The following is a 10,913-nucleotide window of genomic DNA, read 5'->3' as shown; positions in this document are numbered from 1 at the left end:
GCAAATTAGTGCGTTCCAATTTGAGGCAGGTCATTTGGTGTTTTTATTAGGACAAGATATGTTAAATTCATCTCTTTGTAGCTTAAATTAGCCCGTGAGGGATAAATTTAAGAAAATGAAACTTTTTAAAAAAATGAAAAAATGAATTTTTCGATTGTTTTTCTCAATATGAAAACGCAAAAGCTTTGTATTTTGCCTTAAAGTGCAATCGGAACATCCAGGACTTCACCTTGATATACGAGCAGTCTCGGTTTCGATTTGTTTGTTTGTTTTAGGCTGAAACAATGGAGTGCTTTTTGATGGTCCTTTGAAAGCTTTTTGAGCACAAAAAAAACCGTCATCACATTTGGTTAATTTTACACAAAACGCATGGCGTTCATATGCTGTAAAAATTGATATGATACGACCAAAAATTAAACACGCCACCGTGTTTGGACGGCCGCTTAACTTTTCAGACCTGCTGCTTTAAATCCAATTAAATTCTGGCAAAAAGTACCAATTGAAAATTTTAATTTGTATTAACTTCGCCGCTTGAATCTCCACACAAAAGGTAAACCACTTTCTAAATAGCTAAACTGGCTGCTGCTAACTCAACTATTATATCTCTTTGGTTATATCGCCGTCTTTCTATTGATTAAAATCATGTGAGCTTTAATTTACGGCTTCTTTCGAGTTTAACACCGTCATTGTTCTACCCATTAATGAAAATCTTCTTTTTCTAAATTTCCTTAAAAATGTCCAGAATTCCTGTAATGTCCCCGGAGTTTTCCCAAGGTGGTCATACGCCAAGATCTCACCGATCCAGGCTGACTAACTCCAGCGTTTCGCCGGTGACTGACCGAAGTTCCTCACACGCTTCGCCGCCGTCGCAAAAACTGGTCATGCCCGGGGCTCGAACTCGTATCGCTAGATCTGAAGATCCCAAATCAGATACAGCAATGTTGACAGTTCCACGTTCTCGAAAAGACAACTCGGTCAGTCCAGGAGCTCCAAGAACCCGAATAGCGAAACCGGTTCCATCGTCTAGCAAATCACAAGAAGCGTCCACGAGCAAATCGCCCGCACGTTCCGAGTCGAGCCCACGAGGCAAAACTAAAGAAGTAGTTGGAGGTTCGAATCCTGGTGTGCTTTACATCACTGAAAAGTTACTCTTCAAAATAACTCAAGAAGAGTATCTTCATCGTGTTACAGAATTGAACTTGAGTATAAAAAGTCCGAAAAAGATCAAGTTTATAGAAAAACTAGACGCATTGTACAATTTGAAGAAACTTAACTTGAGCAATAATATAATCGAAAAAATAGCCGGGTTGGAAAAATTGAAGAAATTAGAGCAATTGGATTTATCGAACAATCTGATTAGTCTAGTTGGGGAAACTTTGGAATCCTTAGGTTTGCTTCACGAATTGAATCTTCGAGGAAATAAAATAACTGCACTGCCTAAACAGTTTGGGAAAGGGTTGGTGTCTCTGAGATCCCTGGACATTTCAGCAAATCAGATTGCAAATTTGAAATCAGTTGCAAGTTTGGAAATTTTGCCTAATTTGGCTACCCTAGGCTTGAATGAGAATCCATTTTGTTCAACTGATGAGTTTTGGGAGATCCTTATCACCTATAGGATCCCGACATTGGCGAATCTCGATGGTCGAGTCGTTACATCTGAAGATCATCGCAAAGCGCACGAGCGGTTCGGTCGAATGGAGTCGGATAAACTAAACGAACAGCTCAGAAAAACAAGCGACGAGCTGAGAAATGAAAAAGCTCTTGAAAGTCAACTACGCGCTCAAAATCAGAAACTCATAGCTGAGAACAAAAAGTTACTGGATGTCAAATCTGACAGCAAGAAACGACTAACCCAACTGGAGCGAGATACGGAAAACAACAATCAGCTTCTGGCAAGGAAAGCTAAAGAAGTGAACAAATTAGTCGACAAGAACTATGAGTTGGAACAAGAACTGGCATTTTTCAAAATCGACAAAAAGTTTGGAAACGCTGGCAGCTTTTCGGACTTAACAGCGCCTGATAATTCAGATCTAAGTGAGGACATGCCTTACATAGGACGCGCTACGGCAATGACGCCGCAGAAAAGGCCAAAGAAATTGAACTTGCAAGAAAACGGAATGAGAAGCCGTTCTAACGAGTTGGTTGAGCTAAATAATCACAATGCCGATGACGATACTTCGGCAGCTTCAATTCCAGAGATAATCACGCCGAGAACTCCAACTGTTCGTTTCCAGGAAATCAAGGAACGAATGAAGCAGTCTGAGACTCAACTAAACTCAGCTCAGAATAACCTGACACAGGCTGAAAATGACGGAAATCAGTCTCCGTATTTCAGAAACAGAGAATTGCCACCTTATGCAGACAAACTCAGCCCGAACTACCTGCCAGGTCCAAAGACTGGCTATCGGGGCTTCGTAGAAAACAAAGGCGAGCTTCCTTGGCGGGTTGAACAACCCACTGAAAATGAAAAAAGAGGAACCAGTTCTCGCGATAATTCTCAAAACACAAATGGCGTGAAACAAAACAGTGAATCGGATTCAATTAGTGCAGGTGTGAAAAAAGATGATCTAGATGTGAACAAAAAGTCAAAGCCGAATGACAAAAATGCAGACAGGACCGATTCGTCAATGACGAGCGAGCCGAGTATAAACCCGAAGCCAATTCTGGACGACGCAATAGTGAAATATCGAAGCCTGCAGCAAGAGTTAGACCAAATGCTCAAAATGGTGAGAAATGAAACAGCAACTGTTATGGGACTGGAACGTCAGCTAAACATTGCGCCACCTCCTGATTTAGTTCAGGGGGACGGATATTTTCCTCAGACAATTGACATTCCAAATGGCGCCAGATATGACTTTATTGGGCCAAATATTACATACATGAATCCGAGTCCGAATAGTGGTTGGGAAAATTATGGGTTTGATCAGGAAGGTTCCGGTTTCATACACCCACAGACTAGATCGCCCAACATTCCAAAGCCCAAAAATCCAGCTTTGATTCAAAACGATGAACTGAAAGTCGAACTGTCGACGATGGCAGAAAGTGTATGTGAATACATGACAAACCTTCGCAAAGAAATTGCTCGTCTACACAATGTGAATAAGTGCTTGGAAAACAACCTTGAAGTTTCTGTCACACGTGAAAAAGCAAACGACAGCAAAATCGTAAGAATTCAGGATTTGTTCATTCGGTTGGAGCATTTCTTGACGTCATTGAAAGTTGTGTTTGAAGATATGAAACAACTGGAACTGAAAAATAGGGATTTGAAAGTTATTCTGGATAATTATCCGGATCAAGAAACCCTCTCGTCTTGGAAAGAAAACAGCGACCAGCTACCGATGGCAAAACAAATTGCGAAAAAAATGCAAGGAGAAATTATTAGACTCCAACACGAAGCAAACAAACAATCTCAGATTGACCAAAAACTGAGACACGAAATGAAACTACAAAACAAACGGGCGTCGAAATCTGACGATGAAAATCAAAAATTAAGAGTTGAACTTGATGAAATAGTTGCAAAACACAGAACTTCAGCTGATGAATTGACAATAGTCCAAAAAAACTTCAGCGAATATATTGAAAACTCTATAAAACCAGAAGACTTACAGCGGCATGTCCAAGTTTTAGCCAAGGGAACTTCCAACTTCTCGCAAATGGAATCTATTCAAATGATTCATCAAAATGATATATCAGGTCGAATTTTAAAAGACTATCAACTTGTTTTGAACTCAAAAATTCACGAAATGCAAACTAAAATTAATGCTGCTGAAAATAGAGAGCAAGAAGTGAGCAAAAAACTGATAGCCGAAAATCAGGAAAACGAAGAACTGAAAAAATTAGTCGGCCAAACGAGGAAAGAGTATTCCGAAAGGCGAGAAACAGACCGAAAGGAAATTGAGTTTAAAATAAAACAGTGGAAAAGAGAGATCAAGTCTTTAACTGACAATCTGCAAAAAGAGAAAAGCAATTCTCAGAATCAACTCGAAAAGTTTGAAATCACACGAGGAAAATTGAAGGAGAAAATTGATATTCTCGAACGAGAATTGTTGATTTACGATTCGGAAATTAGTCAAACTCACGACACGCAAAGAAAGGAAAAAAGCCGATTTGATCGAGCGGTTGAATCGTTCCAGCAAAACGAGAAGAACTTGAAAGATCAAGTTGAAAATTTGCAAAAAGAAATCAAAAAGTTACAAAAGTTAGATTCTCAACAAAAAGAAGACTCTATTGCAGAGAAACAAGAAATGGAACAAGAAATTTCCAATTTGAAAGCTGAAGTTTCAAAACTGAACAAGAAGTTATCATCTACTGAAAGTGAGTGGAAAACCAACAAAGAAAGTAACTCGGTATTGAAAAAATCGCTGACAAAATTGCAAATTGAAAACCAAGAACTTGAACATGACTACACAGAAATGACCCAAGAAAACGAAAGCTTGAAGTTTCAGAATAAGATAACCGCTGAAAACTCAGAAAAGTTTTACGAAACAGAAATCCAAAAATTGGGCCAAATTATTTCGGCACTAGAGCTCAAAATTTGGTCTCTTACGAAAGAAACAGAAGCCCTGAATTCTCAACTTATAGAGAAAAGACATTTGATCCAAAATCAGCAATTGCAAATACAAACTGCCGAAGAGAGAATCCGAAAAGAATTTTCTATTGAAATTGAAAACTTGGAGGAAAAACTAGATGAGAAAGATCAACTACTTCACAACTCAGTAAATTTTGCTGAAAAACTTGAAGATATGGAAAACGTGACGAAAGAAAAAGAAACAAAATTGCGAAACCTCGAAGAAAAACTTGCAAAAACTGAGCAAAAATTTAGAAATATTGACCAAAACTGGTCTGAGTTGAAGAAAGTTGCATTGCAGCAAAACGGCGTCGGAGAAATTGTGAGCTTTCTTGAAGGACGAACTTCAAATTTTGTCTTGACTGAAAATATGAGAAAAAATCTGGTTGAAATAAACGAGCGAAGAGCCGAGAGTGAACAGCTTAGTCGGAATATATCCGAGAAGAAATTAGAATACGAGTACATAAAACGGAAAACTGAAGAATTATATACTGAAATTTCCAGAGCGGAGGGTAAAAAAGCCAAGACAGAGGATCAACTGGAAATCATGAAACAATTGTTGGCCGCTTCTCAGTGGCAAGTGAAAGAGTATTCCCAGATGGCTAATAATTTGTACCGCTAATTGCAATTCACCACTAAAATATAATTTTGGTATTTAAATAGTACAAGATATTGAAATATTGAAAGAGGATTTTTTATTTCGGTTTACACGCTAACATTTGCTGCTATAAGCAACTCTTTATTTTTCATGGAATTTTTTGAATGAAGGTTGGGAGCGAACAAAAATTTATGTAATTAACTTGCTCAGTTTTTCGTCCGAAACTTTCCCTGAACAAAAATTCTCGTCTGAGGGCCAGAGTCTGAAAGCTATAAGGTTTTAGTTTAAAAATTTAACGTTTTTGGTTGCATTTTAGAACAAAGGCTCCAAACCAAAGTTTATGTGAAACTACAGAAAACAAATTTTGTATTGAAGTCCACGCCAATTACTTGATTGTGCATCCGCGCCAATTACTTGATTCTGCAATTACTTGATTCAGTTCTCTCATCACACCACATGAGTAGTATTTTAAGGAAGTCTTTTTTGGCCGACCAATCCAAAAGAGCTCTGCCGAATTCTGAAAAAAAATTGCTACTGTAAAGATAACTGTCATACCGGAAGGTATGATCGCTATTGATATTGAATCCGAACGGATTGGTAAACTATGAATAGCTCTAACTGAGAGCACAAATAAAACAACTTGTTCATAAAGTATTTATTTATGGTCTGACATGCATATCATAATGTTAATCGTTTAGAACATAATTCAAGGTCATCTGACCAGCTCAACTCAGTGAGCTTGTAAGAACATATATATATTCTCCCTCATGAAATATAAAAAATTTGAAATTTCTAGGAGTTTTAGGTCCCAATAGGACCGGAGTTCTTACGTCCCGTCAGGACGGTGTTGAGTTTTGAAGTCCCTAAAAGGACTATATGGTTATTTTTCTTTCTCTGTTTGCTGTGCGCCGGCCTCGATTTCCTGGTCATCTTTGTTGTGCTTCTCTTGGTGTTCTTCGAGTTCGTCTCTTCTGTCGTCGGGTTCTACGTTTGTGAGTTTCTGGTTTTGAATATTCGTGACGACAAGAACCCCTATAATTTGTGTTTTCTGTGGACTCTCTACAGGAGACACCAAATCGACAATTTCTGTTGTCTGATTGTCTTCTTCTTTGCTTTTCGGTCGTATGGCCTCCAGAAATTGGACACAAGCTTTGTTTTCTGGCAATTTCTCATGAAAACCTATTTCAGAGATAAGGCTTTTGAGGTTAGGTCGGGGGTTGATATTGTTGTTCTCTGGTCGTGGCAGCTTTTTGGTGTCTTGTCCGTCGGCAATTCGATTGAAATTTTTTTGCTGGTGATTGTACCATCTTTCCAATTGCGTTTATCGGGACCGGGTTTCCCAGTGCCCCGGCGAGATTTGACTGTCTGACCCGATCCGATTTTCTTTTGGTGGTTGTTGCTTGGCGTTTTCCGGTGTGTTCTTTTTGTTCAACCGATTCGGTAGTGGTGCCATATTCTCCGAAGTGGATGACCCCGAGTCGCTTGATGATACTGATGTGGGGTTTTCCGATCTTCGTGTTTCCGACTGGACTTCATTCCCCTTGTTGGCGTCGGTGGTGCCGGCTTTCCCCCTCATCTTTTCCCTGTAGCTTATCTTTTCATCGGACTGCTTTGTAGTTCTTTCCGAGTGAGCTTCACTGGGAGTCCCGATATGTCTTCCCGGAACATTGGGTGTCGTGGCGCGTTTGGTTTTTCGATATCTAAAAAACGCAAGCAGGGTCCTGTACTCCGAGCGGATTTATATGCCAGATAGTCGCCAAGTCTTGATTTTCGACATGGACCGTAAAATAAAGGGTTAGGTACAAATGCAAAACCACTATTTGTTGGCAATCTCGGCTTAGCAATCTCTTAGTGGATCATATCCCAAACCCATTCATCCTCTCGGTCTCCGCAGTCTGCTCGTGATGCAAGTTCCTTCCACTAAGTCAGCGTGGAATCGTTCTGAAGATTCATTTTTTGTTGTGTACGGCAAATAAAATTGTATCGTTTGGATGCAATAACTCTTTGTGCGATGAAAATATCTTCTAACGCTCGTTGTTGTTGTAGATTGTATACTTAATCCTGTACATTTTTGTTGAACCTACCTTTGGCCTTCGGTGCCTAAACAAAGAATAAGTATCTTTGCACTTTCGCATCTGCTTCATCCCATAGTACTGAGTTGCACAAAACGCCCTTTTCACGGGCTTTCAGGCATCAAGTTTCCCACCGGACCCGTTTTTTATGGTTTCTAACTTCTCTGTTTTCCATTGTGAATCGTTTTCCCCTGTTATTTCGACTACAAAAACGGGTTCTGTTGGATCGACGAGTTCCGGTTCGTCACTTCATTAATTTCGATTTTCGATCCCGTCTTTTCCAAAAACTGCACTTTTAACAATTGCTGCCCACTTTGACCATTCTAATGGCGGTTCTGCTGAAGCTGTTTCCGAAAATGGATTAAAGCTAAGTGCATTTTTTGTAAAACCTGCTGGCTGCGCCATGTCATGGTGGAAGGTATGATCGCTATTGATGTTGAATCAGAGTGGATTGGTGAACTATGAATAGCTCTAACTGAGAGCACAAATAAAAAGACTTGTTCGTAAAATTTTATTTATATTCTGACATGCATATCTTAACGTTAATCGCGTAGAACATAAGTCAAGGTAATCTGACCAACTCAGCGCAGTGAGCACATGAGAACTTATAAGTTTATGAAAAACTATTTTGCCTATCTAGCCGGATGACAATAACATTCGCAAAAAATAGACTCACAATCAAAAAATTTCAGATTTTTTGTCGCACTGTAAAACACATATTCTTGAAAAAACAGAGGAAATTGAATTACCGATATGAGTAATAAACCTACCTTGATTGAACGCTACCAGGCTCTTGAGTTTTCAGGAAACGAAAAAAAGGTTTCATGTCTGAAATGCTTCACACACGGTATGATATTTTCGAGCAAACAGGTTTTACAAACACATAAACTCATAACTAGACGTGCATAAAAAAAACTCAATAAGGTTGACAAAACATTTCAACCTCGTTTTTTTGGCAAGTAAGTTGGTGGTTTTACGTTTTACATTGCTTTATATGGTGGCTCAACATAGTGGCGGGCCAAAAATTTGCATTGCTCTCCAAATTGCGAATGTTTTGGATCTCTCATATCGCAACGGCGTTGTAAAAACTCATATCGCAACGGCGAGTTGCTGCGCTTTTTGTACACTTTAAGCGTAAATTATTTTTCATGTGATTTTTTTTTATTTATTCAACGTTAGAGTCGTGATACCTGGGTCTCCTTTGAAGATATTATAAGCTCATTGTTTTAGAAAACCAGCGGTGTAGATTTCACACAATATTAATTTCAGTAAAAACTGTAAATTTTAATCTTTTTAGAGTTTGAACGTCCTGAATTTTTTTGATCGCACGTGGAGTTCAAGGCTTTAAATTTTTTATATTCATTCATTATGAGTTTATCTGATTTTTAAGTAATTAGGCAGATTTTTTTGAGTTTTTATGTGAACAGCTCGGCTTGAGGTCAATTTTTCCAGTTGGCCCGCTACAGTTTGCTTCATTTTGCTGAAACCAAAAAAAGGGGGGTTGGAAGTGGTTCTTAAATATAAAATCTAGACGCTGGCAGTTTTTATAAATGTTTATTGTGGCTCTATCAGAGGTTTGTCGGCTAAGGGAATAGCTGTAAGCTGTGCTGTCTTCTTATAGATTTCATTGTTTTGCTACTGGCTGTTGGCTGATGCTGATGAGACTGCTGATCTTGCCAATCTTTGCTGTTCCTAATGTGTTGCTGCTGCCGCTATAGGTTTTTGTTGATATTCATGTATCTCCGGAAAAATTAAGATTGATGGTTCTCCACCATTTATTGGAGACTGTTTCCCAACTTTCTCTGGTTGTAGTACGTAAGTCCAGTTGTTTTCTGTTTCTTCTATGTGCTGCTGTCCTGGTCTTTTTGTTTCGCGGCGAAACGTATGCTTTCAAGTTCGAACATGAAATTGGCTGTGATGCGTGATTTTGTGCATTCTGCCCTGACGTAAACTGACGGCTGTTGTTTGTTTTTAGTACTTGCTGGCTGCATGATTGCTTTGAACAGCAAATTTTTATATGACGGTGACCTAGGCAAAAGTAAAAAAAAACATTTTCAAAAACTGATGCCTAACATTTTCAGCGACATGCTGGGCAATGAAACTGCTCATCGAAGGGACAAGCGGATTAGATTTTGGCATTCCATTGAGTTTTTGAAGTACCTTGTGACTATTCATTGGTTTATGATCGAGATCTGTTGGCTCATCGAGTTTGTGATGAAACTTAATGTCGGTCACTCTTCGCTTAAGTTCTGGTTCATCTGTTGCGGTGACAGGGAACAAAGGTTGTCGCATGCTAATTCAAATTGCCTTCTTCATTATTTGAAGGTTTATTAGTGTAAGTTAGTTGATTTTCTGGGTAGTGCTGTATTACGTCCATAGAAGCAGCTTTTGAATTTCTAGTTTTACGACAGCGGTTCAAACCTAAGGTTGAGTTCACGTCGTCTTTGAACGCAAGCGTCTATAAAGATTCAACCATGTTGCTGATGATGTTCGAGAGTTCCATGTAAAAATTCCCGCGACGAGTTGATGGTTGCTTAATGCTCTGTAGTCGAAAGACGTAGTAGATGGTCGGATCGTCTATATCGTCATCTGAGTTCTTAATGAGTAGCGTTATACGCTGTTCTATAGCAAAAACGACCAGGACTAGTTTGGTTAGTTTTTTTGAGTAGTCTGCAGGCTAATCTTTTTTTAGCAAGCGAGATTGGTTGATCAACGGTTTTTTTTCGAGAGGCCAAAGCACATGCTCCTTTTCCGTCATTTTTCTTTTAGGAAGTCTAGTCACCAGGCTCTCGTTCGTTCGCATCTGTCTTTTTTTCGATCTCTGAGAGTCTTTTGCTTGAAGGAATTGCTGTCCTGCAACTGTTCTCGGACTTGCTTTGTAACGTGTTTTGATTTTTCAAGCTGCGATCGGTTTATCAATAAAAAGAGTTCGAAACCTGTTTTAGGGCTTGTTGCTGAGAGTATCGGTTTTTTTGAAAACAGCCATCTACTATAGGCAAAAGTTCTGATTCGGATTGATGTCTTTGCAGGGTATCATTGACGTTCGCCTGTAATCCTGATCCAGTATTGGCTGTTGTGGCGCTCAATTAGCCAAATGGGTTGTTCAAAATGTTTTGATACCAGTCTTTTCCTTTTGTCGAGCCGTCTCTGGTATGTTTATTTGTAGCATCTTCGGAAGGCATTCATGATGTCGTCATGTTCATCTTGCATACCCGTAAAAAAATTGATGAGATCCTCTGCGTGTTCAGTTGGTTGGTGGACAGGGCAGGTCGGCTATGTCTCTGTCTCTGTCGGCTATGGTATAGTGCACGTTTTGTCAGTGGTTGTTTTTGGTAGTCTTCTCAAGTGGCGCTTTATTCGGGCGGTTTTTCTCTGGGGAGTGTGGTTTTTTGCGCATTGGTAGATCGCGGTAGCTGATTGTCGTTGTCGCTGCAATTGCCGCAGTTGTTAAGTCAAGTGGTAGCTTAACCTGTTTTTGTTAGTTTCTGCGCTAGGCAGCTAGACCCAAACTTTAAGGGAGGAAGCAAAAAAAATAGTGCGGTGATAATGGTTTTCTAAATAAGTTTAATAAGAAACACATGAAAGTTACGAACTCACTGTAGTATATCGTAATGATATCTAGACAGGTGGAGAACAAAATGAACCAGACATGAACCAAATGAACCACTTCCTCACT

General features: G+C 39.3%; 1 protein-coding gene across 1 annotated transcript; it reads left to right on the top strand.

The window, feature by feature from the left end:
- Positions 1 to 550: 550 nt before the first annotated feature.
- Positions 551 to 5,258, top strand: LOC134846503 (centriolin-like). The gene has a single exon (XM_063864203.1). It carries the CDS (start codon positions 735 to 737, stop codon positions 5,187 to 5,189), a length of 4,455 nt encoding a protein of 1,484 aa, XP_063720273.1. The 5' UTR covers positions 551 to 734; the 3' UTR covers positions 5,190 to 5,258.
- The last annotated feature ends 5,655 nt before the right edge of the window (positions 5,259 to 10,913 follow it).

Source organism: Symsagittifera roscoffensis, chromosome 1 (genome assembly GCF_963678635.1).
Source record: "Symsagittifera roscoffensis chromosome 1, txSymRosc1.1, whole genome shotgun sequence".
NCBI lineage: Eukaryota > Metazoa > Xenacoelomorpha > Acoela > Convolutidae > Symsagittifera > Symsagittifera roscoffensis.
This window is presented reverse-complemented; position numbering and strand designations above follow the sequence as displayed.